We start from the raw sequence: 22,513 nt of genomic DNA, 5'->3' as shown, positions 1-22,513 counted from the left end.
TTTTGTTTTTTTTTTTTTTTTTTTTTTTTTTTGTAATGGGGACCGAACTTGGATCCTTGCACTTGCCAGGAAGGCAGCAGCACTACTGAGCTAAATCCCCAGCCCTCCACAACACCATTTTAATGACTACCTTAATGTTTTTGCTTAACTCTCACTTGTGAACACTAAGATGTTTCTAGGGTTTTAGCCATTATAAATCATTATAATTATAAATTATAAATGGTATTGAATGTCTTTAACCATGAGTCTTGGGGACCGATCTTAGAATCAGTAGGTCATGGGAAGAGCTATGGTGTATACTGAATAGTCCCTTCTCCCATCTGGGAATGGTGCTGCCTGATAATCAAGTCTGGATATTTGGAAGGAAAGGCACGAGGGCCAAGTCATTGAGCAGCATTGACAGATTTTTCTTCCCCATCCTGGGTCCAGCTCCCATACACATCCCTCCCATCACATATGCATCCAGTGCCTCCTGAGTGGCAGGAGCTACAGCTTTCAGAGGGGCTTCTTTGGCAGCGTAGAGAGGTCATCTTCTGTACACCCTGAACTTTGTCCTTTGAGGATGTAGCTCTCTGTCTCCTTCTCACCTCTGTCATGTCATGGACTTCTGGCCCCTAGCCAGAAAGGAAAAGATGAGCCATAGCCAAGGAAACTCCTTCAAGTGTAGCTGTGCTCTCACCTGGATTGATCAGTTTCATCTTGAAACTAAGGATGCTCTTAAAATCCTGGGATGAAGGGAGGGGCTCTCATGGGAGAAGGACAGAGAAAAAACAGGGCTTGCTTTTCTTCTAGGTTGTGTGTGAGACTGCACGGGAGTGGAGGAGGCGGAAGTATGAACCCACAGAGAAGAAAAGAGTTAATTTAGTAGATAGACCCTAGAGAAGATGGCTCTATAAAGCACAGTTTGGTCACCCCAACCCGCTCTCATTAATGACACCCCCTAGTAAAGGCAGAGCAGCCCTGCTTGAGGCTGTTGTCCCTCTATTCACTCCACAGTTAGGGGCAGCAGAACTGTGAGCTTGGCTGTCCAGTGTCTTCAAATGCCACGGAAGGGCCAGAGACCCATGACCTGGTGCAGGACCTGCAAACTATATCCCAGCCTGAGACCCAGTCACCAACCCTTGCTTCCTAAGCTTATCTGCATTTTTGTCCAAGCAGGAACGGGGACATTGGTCATTCTTTTAGGCTTGTGAGAGGCTTCCATTCCCTCTCCCAGGTTCCCTCTTCCATTCCCAAAGATGCATTTCCATAGATGCATTGCGGGACCAGTGATACTATAAAAGGGACCATAGCCATCCTACGCCTAACTTAATCCTCCACCTTTGTGTTTGTTTTTGTACCCAGAATTGAATTCAGGACCTTGCACTTACTTGCCAGGCAGGCGCTGTGCCACTGAGCTAAATCTCTGGCTCTCTCTTTCCCTTTTGTAGCTCCTTCTGCTCCAGTGATAAACCCACAGGCCCCCAACTCAGCCACGGGTTCCTCTGTCCGAGTGTGCTGGAGCCTATACTCCGATGATACTGTGGAGAGCTATCAGTTGTCCTACCGGCCAGTGCAGGATAGCCCACCTGGGAAGGACCAAGAAGGTGAGGCTCCCCCCAGATCATGCTTATGCCATGGGAACATTCAGGCCCATCAGAGGAGCTGGAAGATGGAGAAGGGAGGGGTCCTTCCAGCTCTCATGACCTGGAAACCTCAGAATGACCTGGAAACCTCAGAGTGTGAAATGCAGGCAGGTGAGCATGGCAGAAAGGCCTAGTAAGGCAAGTTGGGTCCTGGCTGGGGAGGAACATGAAGCCAAGCCATGGTGTCTAGAGTGTATTCAGAGCCAACAGGTCGAGCTGTCCTTGGATCAATCTTTGCCTGTGTAGGATGCAGGACAGGTCAGAGATGCCCCTCTTAAGCCCAACAGAGCTAGGTTCTAGCACATTCTGGCATGTGTGGATGAGTTGGGCTCTTCTCACATCAAGTCTGTGTTATAGGAGAAACTGTAACAAATACCTGAGGTAAATCAATTTTTAAGGAGGAAAGTTTTACTCTGGCTCACTGTTTCAGAGGATTCAGTCCTGGGTCACTGGGCCTCAATGACTTTGTACCCATCATGAAATACTACACATGGTGGCACTGTGTGGGCAAAGGAAGCTGTTCTTGTAGCAGTCAGGGAGCCATGAGAAAGACAGGAAAGGGCTAAGGCCCCAATATGCCCTTCAAGTCCATGCCTCCACTAACTTCCCTTTCTCCCAGTAGGCCCCCTACTGAAGGTTCTACCACTTCCCAGTAGCCCCGTAGGGTTCAAATAAGCCTTCGACTTATAGGACACCTATCAAACCATAGCAAGAAGGGAAGATCAGAATGCAGAACCCTCTCTGAGTACCTGAAGGCATCAGGGGGTCAAAGACAGCCTAGGTGCATGGAATCAGAGGATTCCCAGAATGGGACTTGGAGAGCTCCATTTTACAGATGAGGATGCTGAGACTTATCTAGAGAAATGACCTGTCTGTGGGAATACAGTGGATTGTGGCAGAATCAGGCTGAGAATCAGGACCACAGGCCAGAGTAGAAAGGTGGGAAGGTGAGGCCAGTGTTCTACCCAGGGGCCAAGAAGGAAATAAGTTCTAGAGGAAAGTAAGAGCTGATTAGCTGCAGCCTTTGCCAGGAGACAAGCCCTGTTGGCACCCCTTGCAGACACACAGAAGCCACAGTTTCAAGCCATGTCTCTCAAATGGACATGTTGTTAGAATGGAGCCGACATCAAAGGGTGGATTAATGAGCTACCGCTGCCTTTCAAGATTCTGGGGAGGTCAGAGTTGTACCCATTTTTGCTGCATAACAGCACTTCCCCAACTTAGTGGCTTATAAAAATATTTATTCTTTCTTATAATGCTTTGGATTAGCTGAGAAATTTTGGGCAGAGCCATATTGGTTAGGGCCGAGTGGTCTAGGATGGCCTCACTCATCTATGCCCCAGCTGGGAAGGCTGCGATGACTTGGGTGCTAGGGCCTCTCTGTGTGGTTCCATGTCCCCTGGAAGGCTGTCTCTGGTTTACCCTGTGCACCAGACTCCCCAAGCCTCTGTTTTCATCCCGTTTGACATTGCCCCATGGTCCAAAGCAAGTCACATAGGTGGGTCTAGCTTCAAGGAATGGCAAGAATAAAATGTTTTTCAGGAAGGATTTCTGGGGATCAAACCCAGGAATGCTGTGTCCCTGAGATCTTTTTATTTTTACATTTTAAGACAGGATCTCAGTCTTCCAAGCAGCTGGGATTCCACTACATCTGGCGGAGACAGTTTCTTAATAGAAAGAACCACAAAGTCACACTGCTGAGGGATGTGCATAGAGGGAATGATTTGCACCCAGTTTTGCCATCAACTACAATGAGATTCAGCACAATGGATTTGGAATTACTTGGCCTATTTTAAAGGTTGAAGTCTTGTCTTTTTTTTTTCTCTTTCTAGAGTTTACAGTGACCGTCAAAGAAACATACTGCTTAGTGACGAACCTTGAACCAAATACCCAGTATGAATTCTGGGCCATAGCTGAGAACAGGGCTGGCCCCAGTCCCTCCAGTGAGCATGCAGTATACATGACAGGTAATGGGGCCACTGTTTCCTGTCACAGGGCTTTCATTCCAGAGGACACCAGAGTTACAAGTTCTAGACATGGTAGGGCCCTTGATTTCATTTGGAAGGACAGGAAGAGCCATGTGACTTCTTTTCATTCAGCTGATATACTAAATCTACACACTACTAAGCAGGGACATTTTCTCTTGGTCGGTGCCCATATATCAAAGTGCTACACTTGGTTACACTGACACTGGAACCTTGTAGCCACCCTCTGATCCAGGACATTTGGAAAATTCCCTGGTGTTCTTCATGGCACTGAATCTTTTACATGGGAGGGCAGGGTGCTTGTGTTTGTCCTTGGCTGTGAACACAATAGCCAGAAATGAACAGGACAGTTGTTCACCACTCCTTTCCCCTGTTTTTAGCCCCTTCTCCCCCCATTATAAAAAGTGAGGAGATAAGGAGCTGCGAAGAGGCCGTGCTCATCTGCTGGGACTCTGGGAACCTGAATCCTGTGGACTCCTACACTGTGGAGCTGACCCAGGTGGAAGCGCCAGCAACCTCAGGGGTCACTGAGTGAGTCACAAGGGCATGTGCTGGGTGCTTGGAAATGTGGTCTGGGGAGAAGGTCAGAAATTGTGACACATGGGAAATCATAGGTTATTTACTTTTCACATTAAGCAGCTGCAGTACTGTTATCAAAGGTGAAGGATGACCAAGAGTGGAACTGGTTAACATCGTGTTTGCTTTTTTATAAAGCCAAATTAAGTTTCCCGCTCATTCATTCAGTAAGTATCAACCGATAGTCAGTGTTGACAGACGAGCCAGTGACCTCTTAGAGCTTTGAATGGCACAGTTTGCTGTGGCATGCACGCCACAGGTGGTGCCAAGTTGTGGGGAGGAAGAGATTGATTCATCTCTTGCCCTAATGAAAATGACAGCCAAACAGGGAAATAGCCAAAAATAAAAAATAAAAGCCAAGAAAACAGCAATGCGCAAAACACACAGTGCTCTGGGGCATTCAAGTGCTAGGAAGGAAAAAGAAATGTAATGAGCTAGAAGATGGGGTGGAGACAGGAACCCCTTTGGGTGGAGCAGACATGAAACTGGGACCTGACAGACCGGAGCAGCGAGCCTGAGAGCAGCAGACGTGGCAGCCATGCAGAAGAGAGGGCTGCAGGGACACAGGCTGGGGCAGGAGGGGGCTGGCCTGGCTCCATTCAGGGAAGAGGGAAAAGAAAAGAGAGACTGCAACTCGGTGTACAAACACTACTGTCTGCTGCCAGAGGCCATCTGTGGGCTCATGTTTACCTGGAGGCGAGAGAATGCGCAGTGTTCACAGGTGGATGAGGGCTGGGCTCAGGCCACAAGGGCTTACATCTTTGGCAGCTGGCAGCTTTGGACAGTGAAGGTCTCACAGCTGTTCCTCTGCTTATAGCAGGCTGTGCAGAAGTTTGTGGAGGGTTAACAACCCTGGGCCCCTTCAGCCCTGGTCAGCCACCTGGTCACAGACATGTACTGAGACTGCCATACATGCAATGGTCAGTGGTCCTTAGGCTCTGCCCTAGGACAGTTTATGACCCTCACAGCCCGATGCTGGCACCACATTAGACATTCACCAAGCATGGTGCCAGGTACCTGAGAATCCAGGGGGAGCTTAGGAAGAAGATGGCCACACATCTGAAGTAGCACTCCAGAGAGGTGAACAGAAGCTTTGGGCTCCTCAGGGGCCAGCCGACGGGCCTGACTGTGCTGCTGTGGGCCAGAGGACAATGACTGTGAGTGTGGTTTTCACAATGCCAGCTCTAGAAGGCACAGCTGGGCTAGTGTCCAGGTGCCCTGGCCCCACACTGACCACTGCTCTACTTCCCTACACAGGTCTGTGGTTGGCATCCCGACCTGCGAGTCACTGATACAGCTACATCCCGGGCAGAGTTACATGATCTGTGTGCGAGCCCTGAATGTGGGGGGCCCCAGCGCCAGGAGTGAGCCTGCTACAGTCTGCACCACAGGTCTGTGCTCTAGGCTGTGGTACTTTTGGATCCCAGATAGCCACTTGATGGCAGACCCCATGTTGTTGTGATGTCACCAGAAAATAGATGAATGTGCATAGATGTGGACACAGGGCAGGCCTGGAAGAGGCACTGAGGGACCAAAGCCCTGTGGTCTGGTTTTACAGATGGAGGATGAAGACCCAAGTCACTGAGATTTGGTAGCTGGGTAGTTTTTCTCCAGGCCCCCAGGTGGGCCAGAGGGTTGGCTGGCCCAACACCTCGCATCTGACCCAGGTTGAGTCCCTCCCTTGGGACAGGGTCCTGATGAAATTCCCAGAAGAGCCACTGGCCTCAGCCCCTGACCCCATCTCTTGTGTGCCATCCCCCCATCAGAGAACATCTACCCTCACCTCAAGTCCTAAGTCGGGAGACTCACTAGCAACATCCTCCCATCACCTGTCACCCTGGCCCTGCTTGCTAAGGTGTGCAGCAACCAGGTGGCTTTTCCACACCTCACGGCGCTTACCCGGCTGGACCCGCTGTGTGGGTGACAGGAGCCGCAGCCTGACTCAGCACTTGGAACAATATGCCCTTGATGGGGATCTTTCACTGAGACACTGGGCCATTGTGTACTCCTTTCCAAGGCCGGGAGAGGGCCAAGATCATCCCCCATTTATATTCCTTCCACATGGATGGCAAGAAGTCCTGCCGCCACCCACAGCCGTAGAACTGGAAAGGGTGACTGCCAGAAGCAGAACTCAGGGTGTTTTCTGTCTTGTGCTGGGGCCTTTTTTCATTATTTGCAGTTCTAATTTTTCCATGCTGGCTTCTTTTGAAATATCAAATTCGGGCTGTTTAAATAAAAGAAAACAGGGAGGAAAAGGTACAGCTAGCTCTGGATTATTCAGTCATCTCTGAATTCATTTGTTCAAATAATTTTAGGTGCATATATGGCCCTGGGAATTAAAACCAGGGCCTCTGCACTGAGCTACATCCCCAGCTCTTTTATTTTATTTTTTATTTTGAGATAATCTCACTAAGTTGCCCAGGCTGGATTTGAACTTGCAATCTTCCTGCTTCAGTCTCCTCCAGAGCAAATAAATTTTTTAAGAGTGTACAGTATTTATGGAAAACTTTCATGAACAATAATCAGCAAAAATATAGATATTAAAAATGATCTTTGCCCAAGAACATGGGGTAGTAGGAGCTATTCACTGTTAGTTGTGAGGTAGGAATGTGCCTTCCTTTCAACAGTCAGCAAATAAAGTTCCTAGTGGCAGGGGTTGTATAAATAATTGTGAACAGTTAGGTGGTGATGCTTGAACTAAAGTTTGAAACAGTGAAGATATAGGATGGGACCTTAAGAAAAAGCAACTGGTCTCAGAGACAGTAATGGAGGAAGAATTACTGTTCCTAAATAATGGTTTTATTCATAATTTTTATTAGATCTGTACAACTTCTTGATGAGTTTTGTTTTAGTCATGACTTGAGGGGACTCATCTCTTTCCTTTTTCCCCACTGTCCTAACTGCAAGGTGGATGGTGAATTTTGCTAACCTTTATCAAATGGTCATTAAGAATTCCCTTGACTCCTGTTTCCCTTAGTGAGCAAGTTAGAAATTCTTGTCTGGGCAGACATTTCCAGCCCAGACACGAGGGACCAGCCACTGGAATCACAGTAGGGTTCAAATTTGAGTCTATCATCTGCCAGCCAATTTCTCACCCACCTGCACCTCAGCTTCCCCATGTATTAGACAGCAACGCCTCTTTCTGTGGGTGGTTGTGAGGACTGAAGGGTAAGATACACAAACAGCTTCACTTTGTGCTGGCCCCAGTGCTGTCCCTTCCAGCATAGCTGCCACTAGTCCACAGGAGGCTGTAACTCTGAGGAGTGCTGGGGACACTATACCCACACATGGGGCTCCTGTGCAGACAGCAGTGAGGTGACTGTCTGGTGTCTTTTGTGTTCCCTGCCCTGCAGGAAGCTACTTTCCCCTGAACAAGGCCACTTGCCACCCCTGGCTGAACATTTCAGAAGATGGGTTTATGGTGATCCGAAGTGAAAGGAAAAGCCTCACTTGGGAGCCACTGCCCAGCCAGACCCAGTTCACCAGGTACTACACACACACGCACACGCACGTGCGCGCGCGCACACACACACACACACACACACACACACACACACACACACCACTCAAAAGGATGTTCTCAGAACTGCTCTGGTGACACTGCTGGGCGAGGAGTGGGATTATGACGAACAGACGCAGCCTCATAGGGGGAAAGAGAATCCCAAAAATGAGGGTGGAGGAAGGCCTGGTTGGGGAAGGCAGCCCTGTGTGGCCATAGTGGCCCCTAAGGAACTCAAGGGGTATGGGTCAGGACTCAGGATGGAAGGACAGAAACAGGACTCAGTCTCCTGCTCCTGAGCCCAGGGCTCTTTCTCCCACCCTGAGACACTTTGCATAGAATCCCTGGGCAGGGGCACAGAGCGAACCCGTTCTAAAGGGACTCGGCTTGAGAGAGGGGTCACCCCACCTGCCGCCATCTCTACCTGCTTGTCCAGAGCTCAGCACTCCATGTCGAGGTGATTTACTGGTGCTGTCCTTCTTTCTCCAAAGATGTACAAAAGACTTAAAAGGCAAATATACTGAGAAAAAAGTCAAAGCAATAAAAGAAAAAGAAGGGATCAGTTTCCAGGATTAAACAGTAACATTCTGGGAGCCAGGGCAGAAGGTGTCTTTGGTAGATAGATTTTGGAGGGTAAGGATCTTCCAAGGAAGAAAAGCAGCTCTCACCTGAGGGCTGGAAGAGTCCCTGATGGAAACTGAGTCTGGCTTCCCTGTGTGGGTCTTGGATCACTCCTCAGCTGGCTCTTCCTCACCCCTGCCTGTTTTTCTACTGCCCGTGGGGTAAGCACCCACTGCATGTGTTTGTGTGAAACAGCCAAACTGCAGAGTATAGAGGAAAACAGTTTTATCCCTTCCCTCCCATTCAACCTGAGAATGAGAGAGGAGTAAGATGCATCCGGGTCCTATCTGACAGGCAGGGACACACTTAGTGCTGATCTCATGGATGTTGTTGTGGCCCCTCTGACTGCAGCTGTTAACACAGGAGCCCCAGCCTCTGGTAACCCCTCATATGCCATCAATCCCTGCATGCAACACTATGACTCTAGCCTCTTTCTACTGAGGTTTGTTCAGATCTCATCCCTCACCCCTGGAAAAAAAAAAAAAAAAAAACAACAACAACAAAAAAAACAGAAAATGAAACAACACTGAGACAGCTTTCCTATGGTGGGTTCCAGTCACACCTGGGAAACACAGACCTCTGACCCAGCTGCTGCTGTCCTGCTTCCTTCAAGGGAGCTTTCTGGGCAGATCCAGCCTCAAGCTTTTACAACATAACTTTGGTGTTGCACTACAAGTTGGTTTTGGCCATTTCCTTTACCACTGTTGCTTGGATGGTCTAGCCCAGTGGTGGTGAACCTATGGCATGCGTGTTATTGTGTTTTTCTTTTACGACAAAAGATGTAAAGGTATGAGTTGTTTTTTTCTAAACTAAAACCTCAGTATTCAGGTTTAATTGCAGTGTTGGCACTTTGCCATAAAGTGGATTTTGGGTTGCAATTTTAGGCACACATCTCTAAAAGTTCTAGTATCTCACCTTGAATTTGGGGAGTACTGAACATCTACTGCTTTCTTCTTGGCTTTTTGGGGTCTAGCCAAGCTGTGTTAGAATCTCATTTTAATAAGTTGCCAATGTACCTGTGGCCCTGGGAAGAGCTGTGCTGTGTGCTAAAGGTGAGGAGATGAATATATTGTCTCTGTCCACATGAGGCTCAGATCTGCTGGTGGGGCAGATGTAGACACCAGTAAAAGAGGAATCAAACATACAGACAAGACTTTGTTGGAGGTCCAAGGAAAAATTCTTGGAAGGCTAGAATTTTGAGGGATAAATAGTTCTCTAGGCCAACAAGACAGACAAGTGCTTTCCAAAGCAGGAAGGCAGCTGCTGTTTAGAGAACCGTAGTTTATAATGCCCACTGTACAGGGCCTGTGCTGGGAAAAGGTGGAGGAGACACTGGAGGTGGGTAAGGCTCGGTGCAAAAGAAAGTGGATTTTATCCTTTATGTGGTGGGATTTACTGAAGGACTTAAAGCAGAGGAACAGAAACAATCATGTATACATTTCAGAAATACCAATACCAGAGCATGGTGACAGGTAAGCTAGGGAGGAGAGGGAAAGGCAAGGAGGAAACAGATCACACAGGAAGCTGCAGAGACCCTAAGTGAGCAGGAAGGCAGGTGAGAGGCACCCACAGATTCAGCAGAGCTAGTACATAATAGGCCGAGGGTGAGTGAGAGGGCGGCAGAGGGGCGTAGGATTACCCGTACCGCTGGTGTGTTTACAGGGCTTTATGAGGATTCTCATCCAGTCCTCACAACAGCCAGAGAAGCCCAGACTGGGACAGATGAGGAAACTGAGGCATGGCGAAATTAAGGAACTTGCCCTTGTTGGGAATTAAACCCAGGGACTTTGTTGCACTGAGCTTTATTTCTTGAGACAGGATGTCACTGAATTCCCCAGATGGGACTTGAATTTGCCACCCTCCTGCCTTAGCCTCCCAGAGTGCTGGGATCACAGGTATGTGCCACTGTGTTGGAATTCTTAATCCCTTTCTTATGAAAACTTTTTGTGTGGCAGCACTGGGGATTGAACCCAGGACCTTCAATGAGATATATTCTATGTCCTTTTTTATTATTCATTTTTTAATTTTAAAATTTTTATTTTTTATATTTTTGGTACCAGGGATTGAACAACTTGGGACCTTGCACTTGCAAGGCAGGTGGTAGAACCACTGAGCTAAATCCCCAGCCCAGTCCTTTTTATTTTTTTTTCTTTAATTTTTAAAAAAATTTTTAATTTTTGAGACAGGGTCTTAAATAAGTTGCTAAGTTGCCCAGATGGGACTACAGCTTGAAATTCTCCTGCCTCAGCCTCCCTCAGTGCTGGGATTATGAGTGTTCACCACCATGTCCAGCAGTAAGGGCATACTATTAAGAGTTGAACTGGGATTAAACTGGAAACTGAGTCTGTAGTTACTACCTCCCTCTGTTATACAATATAATTCTACTGGCAGTGAAACCTGTGGGTAGATTTTGATAATTTGGGAGGAACGTGTGATCTCATTCATCTTGGCTCAGCTTCTGAATTCTGTGCATCTGCATGGATTCATTCCTGACATTAGGGTTAAAGGAGGGTCAGAGAGCCTTTTGTCTTGTACTGTAAGCAAGTGGGAGCCAGTTCATGACCTTCTGGCACATGCTTGTGAATTTTTTTTAAATGAAAAAACAAATCAAACCATGATTATTACTAGAAAAGTCTTAACCAGTAAGAGCAAACAGAGACTGTTTGGTGGTTCCAGTGTCTGCCCCCCACCCCATGACCAGGCACTGTAGTACTCCTCTTTTAGCCTTCAGCATCAGCCTGCTGAGCTTTGAGAGCTCCAGGTACTTTACAAGTGAGGTTCTCCTACCTCCACGTTCACAGACCACTACCCTCTGACCCCAGCAGCTGACATCCCTCACCTGCACAGCCTGGCTTGGGACACCCCAAATCAGATGTGTTTCTGCTTTCTAAATCAGGTGTGTTGCTGTCATGGGAAATCTAATTCCAGTCCGAGGGTGCCATTACTGGGAGGTGGAGGTGGATGAGTGTTTGGACTACACGGTTGGTGTGGCCTTTGAAGATGTCCCTAAGCAGGAGGACCTGGGCGCAAATGGCCTCTCCTGGTGCATGAGGCACACATTTGCCTCATCAAGGTAAAACAAACTCTTAGTACCCAAGACTAAAACTTGTAAGGTTTGAGTAGGAGGGTTTTAAGTTCTGTATCTTGTTATAAAATATTCCCAGGTATTTCAGGAGCTTTCTTTAAAGTCTAACCAAGAGAAAGAGCAGCTTTTGACACCAGGAGAGCTAACTCAGTGGAGGTCTCACTAGGGGCCAGCAGTCCTCGACGCGTCATCTCATTTACTTTGCACAGTGGAACGACTGTGACAGTGCTTGAACAGTGGATAAACCCACACTGTGTGGACTCAGAACTGAATTTAAACCTAGGCCGACTGGCTCTACAGACCACATTCTTCACGAATGGTAGATTTTCATTTATGCTCAGCTTCAGTGTTACTAAGTGGATACAGTTTGATTTGAAACTCCAATTCCATCTTTTAAGTTGGTGTGGATAAGGAGATTAACAATTATGGCTTCTATAGTGGAGTAATTTCAGTGACTGGTGATAACTGCATGGAACCTAGGTCAGCGGACGGAATGCTCATGTAGAAGGCCAAGGTTACAACCTTTGCTTTGAAAATTGAAAAACAGCAACCAAAAAACACACACTTCTTTCCCAGGACCCCGTTTAATACAGAGTGTCCGATTTCCCTTGACTTAATCTTATTAATATTCATCCAGTGTGTTCTGCTCATGGTTCTGCGCCTCATGGTTATTTAAACTTTATCATCATGCCTAAGCATAACTGGGAAGACCAGCTTCCCCCCATAAGATCTGCACTACACTGGACTCTACTAAACCTCAGAACCAGTTTGGGTACACAGGAATTACTATGCACTGAGTCAGATATTACCTGAGAGCCTGCCTCAAGTAAGACTAAGGATCAAAGTCTCCTCTCCTTTAGAGAGGTAAGAATGCGGGGGAGGGTAAAACAGGAGAATAAGAGAAGTTTATAGGAGTCTATGTAGGAGAAGGTACAGGGATTAAAAGAAGAGGGGTGGACACCTAAGAATCAAAGGAAAGACAAAAGCAAGGCCAAGCGCTGGAGCTGGAGCAGAAGCTTCTTGTAGTCCTATCAGAAAGACACAGGAGAGAGAGAGAGGGAGAGAGAGAGAGAGAGAGAGAGAGAGAGAGAGAGAGAGAGAACGGTGAAGTTTCCCAGCAGACTCCCACTTTTTGGTTCACAGTCTTAGACTGTATTTGTTGTTGGGGAGGAGGGGCTCTTCAGGCTTTTAGTGGCTGCGGTGTTTAGAAGAGAAGCTATGGGGAGGTAAGGTGAACTGGGACAGAGACAGCCTGATTTGCTCTCACACATGCAGGTCCTATTCCAAGTGTTCACCCCAGTGTTCTGGCCCAGTGTGGGGGTACAGAGCTCTTCAGAGGTTTGTCCACAGCAGGGTTAGGGCAGGCCTGAAGCTGGCCTTGGTTTCAGCAGCCACTTTGCAAAGCACACAGGACACTTAGCCTGCCTGAAGATGGATGCCCTGTGTGGGTTGAAGTTTAAGATCTGGACACTTCAGAGTACCTCTGCACACAGCGTCTGCACCAAAAGGCCTGCTTCCGTGTCACACGAAAGCCCACAGGGATCCAACCTCCTTCAAATGTCTTTATTAAAAGGGTTTACACAGTGGAGCCTTGAGACCCAAACGTTTCAGATGTGTTCTATTTCTGTGCTAACTTCGATGTAGTATTAGCTCATGATTCTACATATGTTTCTTAGGTTAAGAGGTTGCACAAGAACAATGTTTAAAAATGTTTCTTAGAACAAAGTTTAGAAGAGATATATAGCTTTGGAAACAGCCAGTTACAGTGGTAGTTATTTATTAAAGAAAATAACAAAATCATAGGAGTATGAATAAAATATGAAATGTTCTATAAATAGCTCATTTACAGATTTTCTAAAGTTTTGTTGTATCAACATCTAATTTTCAGGCATAAGTATGAATTTCTGCACAACAGGACAACTCCAGATATAAGAATAACTGTTCCCCCAAAGAAGATCGGCATTCTATTAGACTATGAGAATTCAAAGTTGTCTTTTTTCAATGTGGACATTGCTCAGCATCTGTACACATTCACTTGTCAGCTTCGACAATTTGTGCACCCCTGTTTTTCTCTGGAAAAGCCTGGGTGTCTAAAGATATGTAATGGCATTTCAATACCAATGCACGCCACTTACTATTAGACCTTTCTGATGTCTTTCCTTCTTAATTTCTGTGCCGTCTTCTACCACTCGTGCCTCAGTTGGCTGAATCTGGCATTCAGGCACCTGTATTTGGTGTAATCTGTGGTTCATGTAATTGGTGGCAGGCTGATGTGCTGACACTTCTTTCCCTGATCTCGAGTCTAGTCCTGGGCACTGCTGCCTATGTAACGCTAGGGCAGTCTCAACAGGCTGAGCTGTAAAATGAAGGAAACAAGGCATCTAAGTGAACTCAAAGGGCTCTCAAGGGATCAAGCTGCATTTGTCCGTATCTGTAAGAGAGTATGTCTCTGAGGCCTCTGGAGCTCAGGAAAGTCTTGAAGCTTTAGCAGCCCCTGCTATTTGTATTTCATCAGTTACCAAGAACAGACCTGGCAATGTGAGAGGCTGCCCTTACAGGGCCTCTGAGCCTCCTGCTAAGTGGCGCACCGGATAGTCAGTAATGCCCCATCCTCACTCTCACAGTGCTCATGCCCCTCTGGCTTTGAAATCACCTCTGTCACTAGCACTTCCATAAAGGCAGGGACAGTGTCTGTCTCATTCATCACTTGTACCTCAAGGACTAACACACAGCAGGTGTAGCCCAATACTTGTTAAATATTTTTACCAACCACTGCTGTTTGGCCTCGCTGCTCTCCATGTGAGCCATAGCGAGCACTTTGAAAACTCCAGCATAAGACCACTGGCCAGACAGGATGAAGACACCTGAAGCAAAGAGGGCACCTGGGGCACTCCTTACTACTGCTGCACACTAACACATACTGCAGCCTCCACCTGAACATGGGGCTTCCACTGTGTGTGATGGGAAGAGGGAGGGTGAGGATACAAAAGAAAACATTGGTTGCAAGTGATTCTAGGAATGCTTCTGCAATGTGAAAAGCCAGATTTGAAATCGGAAGGCCAGGATTTGACTACTTTCCCTCATAACATGGAAAAGTCACCTTATTTTTCAGTGTTTGTTTCCTTTCAAACCAAGGGAAATGTAATACTACTTGTCTCAGGATTAGCAGACTTAATGACAAAACTAAGAGCCCTTAACGATACACAGCATATAGTAAGTGTAACATTTCTTAAATCTCCACCCACCAAGGAGCAGTGCTGTGCACTAGAAAGCAGTGGGTGGTCTCTAGCCAGCGGCTCTTGGGTAGCCTGCCTAAAGGCCCTGTGCCATCCAGTGACTTTGGGGCCCAGCTGTCAGGTGCATTCCTGGTTCTCTAGCTCACATCCCCAGCTGCCATGGAAGCTCTGCACACAGCACTGCCAAAGCTGAGTCAAGATGCAAAGAAGTCCACTAGTGGAGCAATTAGCAGCAGAGACAATTTAGTACCCTGTGCCATGGATGCCTCTCTAAACACAACATACCCTAAGGTCATCACTTAAGGTTTCCTTAGGTGAAAAATCATTTATTTTAAACTCTCAAGTTTTCTAGTACACTCAAAGTCTGACCCATGGGACACCTGTCATCTTCTATGGAACTGTCTACTTGTGTGAAAAGCAGCTCAGATTCCCAAATTAACCACCCTAACAGTGTAATAGCTTGTTACACACACACACACACACACACACACACACACACACACACACACACACACATATATACACACCTGAAACACACACACATACACAACTGCCATGACAAGCTGGATCGCCTTCCCTGAAATAAGGTGCAGCAGATTTAAGTACAGAAATTGTTTAGTCGTAAACAATTAAAATATACACATGTACACACTCAAAAATGTTTCCAGCTATTGAAACAGAAATTACCAAGTAGTAAATAAGGTATCACACCTCGGACATGTTTGAATACAGGGTTCTATTAGACTTTATGGAATATTGCACAAGTAATTTGAACATGGATAAAATTTGACACTTGTTTAGATTTTAATAAAGTATTTGACCAAGAATAAACTGTCTGGCATCATCTTTAACATTTAAAATTCACTTAATTTAAAGAAGGAAACAACCAACTTCAAGGATCACAGTTATTTAGCATAATGAACCTTCTGTTTAAACATCTTTCTTGACTTCTGTAGGAAAAAAAGTCTACAACAAAACTAAACATCACTCAATGTGAAATAGGAAGAAAGGGGCTAAAGGTGTAGGGAAAGTGGGAAGGGTAGGGGAAAGGTAATAAGGAAAAAGAGAAAAATATGAGAAAATGAAAAAATGGAAATGAAGTGTTTGTAAAGAGAGGGGAGGAGGGGTGAAGGGAGGGCAGGGACAAGGGGAAAAAATGAGAACCAAGACCTGTCATGTAGAGGTACAAGATCCCAACAATGAATGTAACTGTACTGTATACCTAAAATGTACCAATAAACTCAATGAAAAAAACCCAAAACTAAACATCACTTGTTTTTTCCCGATTTCTTTAAATACCATGAACAAGCTGCTAAAACTTAGTTTCAACAAGGGGCAGTCTTTACCTCAAGGCTGTGTGCACCTGCAATCTGCTGATAAATCTGTTAAAAAAAAAAAACATTTTTTAAAAAAGTAGATTACTGAAGCCACAGTTCCTGAGACTGGGCAGTTAAAACAAATGATGATAAAAATCTGTGCTCCTTATAGCTTTACTTGTACCACTTTTTAACTCCTGAGCAAGTCATAACACAAGCTTTGGCTTTCCCACCTTAACACAGGCAAAGAAAATATGTCAAACAACCACAGAATCTGGGTGAAAACCAGCAAGGGTTTAGTAATCAAAATATTCAGAATTTACAGCACCCTTCTTAGATGGACTTGGAAAGTTCATTAGCAATTTAAAACAAATGACATTAGTTTGTGGCAAAATTAAATTACCTGTTATTTTAAAAGTATATGTGTATATTCTAACAAAAAGTATATGTATAGTGATAACTGGCTTCCTACTGTTTCAAGTGATGTAGCATCACATACATATCCAATAAAAAATATTTCTAAAGCATGTACTTGGTCATCAGTACAAAGCATAACAAAGGCAGGGATAGCAGGGCCACCTCAATACTTATCGTCCACAGTGTGTTAAGACCATAATCTTCGTCAACTCACACAAGAAGCTGCAACACAATTCGCTGTGATGTGGCATTTTGTGACTATACTGCTATCTAATGAGGTTCTGCCACTAGAAAACTTTCTGAGCTCTGGGAAGCCTGCACTGCAGGAAAATCCTCTCCTTGACTTACCAAATCACATGTCCAATATCTAGTAACCTTCCTATTAGCAGGGTAAGATTCTCATGAGTTCACTACAGCTTTCTTACCTATAAACTATCCTTATTCTCTACAGTAAGACCATAGAAAGTGTCTAATTGCTGTTGGTAGATAAGTAGGTCTTGGATTTATTTTGTAAACAAGACCTGTTCTATCTTACCTTTTCATATAGGAGGCTGAATGCAGAGTCAGCTTGACTTCAAGGACTCTGTTTTCTTAGTCTCCAGAAGAACATGACCAGGCCCAGCTTTTAAAGCACTCTTTTAACATGTCACAATATTAAAGGGAAGACAAGTGGGAACTGCAAGCTTAGGAGACCGGAACTATCCACATGTGCTTCTTTTGCTGCACCCAACAATTAAGCTAAATGTAATGTGACAGTTTATTTGGAAAAAAGACTCCAGCCAGGCAGCATCTTTTCTGTCACCAGGAAGTCTCCTGGAAGGGGTGACTATGACCTGAGCACTGCTGCCTGAAAGGCAGTCATGATTTTGGGAGAGGTACTCCTGAATGGGTGCTAGTTCTTGTCAAATGGACTGAGTCCCACTACTTCCTTGCTTATTTTCTCCATTGCCAATTCCAGAAAAACAATTAAACACAACTCCCTGATGGACCGTTCTTCACTTTCCCAGGCTCTGACAGAATCAGGGTTTTCTGCTCTATTTTCACTTACTCTACTTCTGGTGGAATTAACTTATTTGGACTGTAAAAAGTAGAAAGCTTGTAGCTGAATAAAACAACTTGCTAATGTTTTTGTAGCATGAATTTGGATCCTAATCTTACTGTCTCTACCATTATCATCCCTAAGCCTAAATAAATGTGTGTCCTTCCCTAGGTTTAACAGATGCCCTAGAATTCAAACAGACTAAACTGACAAGACAGCAGAGGCCTGGCTGCAGTGCAGTCTGCAGTACCTTGCCTGGACTTGAGGGCAACCTCCAAGTCTTTCTATAGATGATCTGTCATTCACATAGAGTTTTGGGATAATGTCTGTGAGTTGTTATAGCAAACAGTCTAAATAGTGGTCAGTTATAATGTTTCAGAGGTGAACACATACCTTGTTTAGTGATCCCCAGGCCTTCCTGGATAAAGATATGTAACAAGTAATAAAACTTCACCTTCACATTTTGTTACTACACACAAATGGGAAATGACAAAAGCAACATGAGTGACACTCTCCACCTGTAGTGTCAAGGTAGGTGACTGACACAGTTCTAAACCTTGACACATACTGACTTTGTCTTGGATGGATTCTTCCTGTTTCTAAACGTACATCACAACCCTCTTCACTTCTCACCCCTCCAATCCCTGCTGCCAAAAGACGAATTGTTTAGCAATCCACAGAGAAAAATACTGGGGAGGGAAACTAAGAAATTGAGCTCTAAGTCTCGGCTGTCACTGACAAAATGTGATTCTACATTTGTCTCCTCTCTCTACTTCAGCTTAAACTGAAAAGAAAGAGTTGACCAAGATGGCTTTGTTCCATTCTATCAAACGAATTTGCTGGCAGATTCAGAAAACGTAAAAACTGCCAACTCTGTGCGCGCTTAAAATTAATGTAACAGGTGCTGCTGCCTCAGGGAAGAGTTACAGAGTCAGGATGCCTGAGTTTGTACCGGCCTATCGGCATGGTCCATGTAAAAACTGAAGATGTTTTCTTAAACGTCACTTTGTCTTAATGAGTATTAATCCCTTCCACATCTAACCCCACCACAGCCGCTCCATGAGCTAACAACCTCATTGTTCAAGAAAGGTGATGAAAACGAAGCACAGTGAACTAAGAATGAGGCTTCGGTGGATGGCGGTGCTTACCCAGCAACAGGTACTCCTACCTGTCATCTCTACTCTCAACTCCCTGCCACATCCCTTGAAACCTCGTACATCAGTCTGCCTACTAGGATGCTAATGTCACTCGCCCCGCCGGGTGACCAGAGACTGCTCCTACACCACGAGACCCACGTTACCATCTATTCCGTATCTGATCTTCCTCTCAACTTCCCTCTCCTTCCGGGGGAAAGGGTCCCTTTCCGTGTGGTTTCCTGGGAGTAGGCGGAAGTCCCGCCTCGTGCGTTGAGCGCAGGCGCAGAAAAAGTCAGCTGGTTGGCTCCCTCAGAATGCGGTAGGGGACTCAAGTTGACAGCTGGCAGGAGTGGACCTCGTTATAACTGGGTCTATGCCGTAGGGAGTGGAGAGAGGACTAGGACCGTTCGCCCCGAAATTCGCATCTCCTCCCAGTCTTCCTTCCACCCCCGCGGACGTCGCCTGGGAACGAGCCTCCCTCCCCTCGGCTACCGTCGCTTCCTGCCTTGCTCCACCAACTTCTTATATTTCGTTACTGTTTATCTTTGTACCCACGTCGCTTGCCGTAATGACTGCCATGTTTTGGTGGCATTGGCTTTACATCACCTCAGAGAAGGAGCTCATCATCGTCTGGTAATCTCCCACTCTCATGGAGGGAACAAAGCCTTCTTGATCCTGGACTCTACTGTGGACGTGGTACTTTTGGATCTAGGAAGAGAAGTTAAAACTGCCTTTGTATTAGTTTCCTGGGTCAGCCATTAGAAACCATCACGTACTAGGTGTCTTAGAGCGATAGATATTCTCTCACATTCTGAAGTCTGGTTCAAATCAAGGGTATGTAGTCCATGCTTCCTTGAGGTTGACTCTACTTCTGGGTGGGGGCCAGCAATCTGTGTTCTTTGGCATGTAGCAGCTTCACTCCACTCTTGTCAAATGGTATTCATGTTCTGATTCGGAGTCTCTTATAAAAACATCCGTTCTATTGGATAAAAGGCCTACCATACTCCAGTATGACCTGGTCAGAACTACTACATAACTACTACTTGTGTCTACAATGACCCTATTTCCAAATAAGGCTACAAATGAGGTTCCAGGAAAGACATGGATTTTGGAGTGTGACTAACCAGACCCGTACAGCTGTCAAAATGAAGAAATAGGCAAATGACAGGTGCAGTGGCACAGGTTTATAATCCCAACATTCCAGTAGGCTGTGCAGGAGGATCGCCACAATTTCGAAGCCAGCCTGGACTATATAGTGAGTTTAAGGCCAGCCTGAACTACATAGGGATACTTTTTTTTTTTTTAAGGCAAACCAAGAGCTGACAACGATTAGCTGTAGTACAATTCAATTCAAATGTAGTTCACTTGGCTCTGAGAAATGCTCATAGATATGTAGACAGTTGGAAAGGAAGATTCAATTTGGGTATGCCGTCATAGACTCACTCATAGAAAGCATTCAAGGCAAAAGAACTGAGGCAAGTAAGTACTGGTTGCACTGTGAAATAAATTAGAGTAGGAAGGATCTTAAATAGGGGCTAAAAGTTTGGATTTTATTCTCTGCGAAATTAGGAGCAAGTCAGTGTTTCAGCAGAATTGTGCTTTGAAGATTACCAGTTTAGCTCAAGCCTATTTTGTATTTCTTATTTCACTTTAAGAAGATATAAGTCTTATTCTGTGGATATAACCTGTGTTTTATTTTTTTGTCCTTGTGTCCACTTACACTGTCCTCTACCTGGAATGCTGCCATTGAGCTGCCTAATTTTCACTTGCCCATTTTGCTCATGGATGTTGTATTCATCATGGGACAGGGATGGAGGGTTCACCTCATTACACTAGTATCTCCCAAATACTAAAAATTGACAGTGATAGCAAAAGGAGAGAAGACTATAGGCTAAACTCATATATATGTAAAGCTCTACAAATATTAGCAAATTTAATCCAACACTCTAGAACAAGAACATTACCACAAAAATTATTTAATATTAGAAAACCTGTTACTGTGATTGTATTAATTTAGTGGTTTATTACTCAATTGATAACAAATGTTTCTAAAAACGTAGCAAAATGGGGCTAGATAAATATCAATTTGACAAAAGGCACTTATCAGAAATCTTTAGTAAGCAGCATACTTAATGGTAAAAGCATTCCTATTTTGTCAGAAAAAGATGAGTATCTACATTCAACAGCGTGGTAGATTTTCTACCCAATGCAATAAAACAAGAAAATGGCAAAAAGCATTAGGAAAGGAAGAAGTAAGAGTAACATTTTTAGGAGATGTGATTTTTTCTCTAAAAAATAAAATGCTATGTTTAACTATTAGATGATGCAATGAGGTGGCCAAATAGATTAACATAAGAAACATTTTTCTGATACACAACTAAAAGGAACCCATCCAAAGGTGCCATAGGAAGTACCTATGAAGACACTGAACAAAAATATATGTGACTTACATAAAAATATGAAATAAAGTTGAAATACATTAAAGATTTAATTAAGTAAATGTAGAGTTAATATTCTAGAATAGGAAGATTTGTTTTGTTAAAGATATTATTATTGCAAACTAATAAACAATTTTGATACCATGCCTATTAAAAGTAGGCTCTTTCAAATACTATTTGGTCAAAGTATATTATCCTTAGATACACTATTAGGTTCTAGTTATTGATATCTCCTATAAATGAGATTGGTATGTAGACCTGTTGATCTACTATATTAATCAGGTTTTGATAGTTAAATTTATATTAAATTCATCAGTTAGGGAACTTCTCATGTTATGTGAAATAATTTAACTTTTGAGGATCACTTAACCTCTTTTAAGTTTGAATAGAGAACTCAGATGTGAAACTATTGTATTATATAATAGATTTAAAACTGTGTGTCTATTCTCATGTAATTGTACTATTCAACTTTTCTACTGTTTCTGGGATCAATTATGGTAGTTTATATTTCACTTGAAAGTCATTCATTTCTAATAGGTTTCTCAAATCAGTTATCAACTGCAGGTGGTGGTACATACTTGTAGTCCTAGCTACTTGGGAGGCTGCAATAGGAATCAAGCCCATGAATTCAAGACCAGTTGGGGCAACATAGTTAAGACCCTGATTAAATATGCCACATGTGGTGGCATAACCTGTAATTCCAGCTCCTCGAGAGGCTGGCTAGTTTGAGGCCAGGCTGGCAATTTAGCAAGGTCCTGTCTCAAACTACAAAGGACTCAGGATGTAGTTTAGTGCAAGGCCCTGGGTTCAATCCCCCGTACCAAAACAAAGCAAACTAGTCATTGTGTTATACATAGACTTCTCAGGGTTATTTCCATCTCTTTTAAACATGTGATTATTCTCTCATTGCTTGTCTTACTTATTTTTGCTTTCCTTTTCATAAACCAGGATCACAGAAATTTATTTTGTTGAACTTCAAAGAAGTAAATTGGGGCATGGCCTGTACTCCTAGCACTTGGGAGCTGAGGCAAGAGGATTGCTTAGACCTCCTCTCAAAAAAAAAAAAATTGTTGGGAGTTTAAGCTTTCTACTATTATTTAATATCTTCTATTTTACAATTTCAGTTTTTGTAATGATTCTTCTTCCCAGTCTCTCTTTTTCTTTTATAATTTCCTAGTATGATTCTAACATCCTTAATTTTTTCTAAGGTCCATTTAAAAAAAGTTTTTTTAAAATTTTTATTTTGAGATAGTCTCTCTATGGAATTCAGGCTGGCCTTGGAACTCACTATGTAACGCAGGCTGGCCCTGAACTCCAGGTAATCCTACCTCAGCCTTCAAGTGCTGGGATTACAGGCATGTACCACCACACCCATTTTAGAGATTATATTAATCTCTCATTTTGAGTAAAGACATTTTTAAAGTTGTAAATTGGCTTTCAAATATACCTTATATTGGGCCGGGGATTTAGCTCAGTGGTTCTGCCGCCTGCCTCACAAGCGCAAGGACCCAAGTTCAATCCCTGGTACCAAAAAAAAAAA

The 22,513-nt window shown here is 44.4% G+C and overlaps 1 protein-coding gene, 1 long non-coding RNA gene and 1 other non-coding gene across 6 annotated transcripts in view; 1 reads left to right on the top strand and 2 right to left on the bottom strand.

The window, feature by feature from the left end:
- Nucleotides 1-15,539, top strand: part of Fsd2 (fibronectin type III and SPRY domain containing 2) — a 44,893-nt gene extending 29,354 nt beyond the window's left edge. For 2 of the 4 annotated variants that reach the window (XM_010621157.2, XM_010621156.2), the window contains exons 7-13: nt 1,431-1,586; nt 3,458-3,592; nt 3,991-4,141; nt 5,444-5,577; nt 7,540-7,672; nt 11,203-11,379; nt 13,280-15,539. In XM_010621157.2, the coding sequence (XP_010619459.1) occupies nt 1,431-1,586; nt 3,458-3,592; nt 3,991-4,141; nt 5,444-5,577; nt 7,540-7,672; nt 11,203-11,379; nt 13,280-13,532 (1,139 nt within the window). In that variant the 3' untranslated portion in view covers nt 13,533-15,539. Of the gene's footprint in view, nt 1-1,430; nt 1,587-3,457; nt 3,593-3,990; nt 4,142-5,443; nt 5,578-7,539; nt 7,673-10,124; nt 10,202-11,202; nt 11,380-13,279 lie in introns of those variants that run through there. The other 2 variants (XM_033761110.1, XM_010621158.2) reach the window with 2 other exon arrangements.
- On the bottom strand, nt 6,131-18,765 carry LOC104860107. The gene is made up of 6 exons (XR_779579.3): nt 18,700-18,765; nt 17,793-17,817; nt 15,974-16,009; nt 13,527-13,747; nt 8,110-8,205; nt 6,131-6,410 (listed from the first exon to the last, which is right to left on the bottom strand). It is a non-coding gene; the product is annotated as an uncharacterized LOC104860107 (long non-coding RNA).
- LOC117285283 lies at nt 16,835-16,962 on the bottom strand. The gene has a single exon (XR_004516263.1).
- Nucleotides 18,766-22,513: the final 3,748 nt, after the last annotated feature.

This window comes from Fukomys damarensis, unplaced genomic scaffold, assembly GCF_012274545.1.
Source record: "Fukomys damarensis isolate Sample0158 unplaced genomic scaffold, DMR_v1.0_HiC HiC_scaffold_7, whole genome shotgun sequence".
NCBI classification, from domain to species: domain Eukaryota; kingdom Metazoa; phylum Chordata; class Mammalia; order Rodentia; family Bathyergidae; genus Fukomys; species Fukomys damarensis.
The sequence above is the reverse complement of the archived record's forward strand: the minus strand, read 5'-3'. Positions and strand labels throughout refer to the sequence as shown.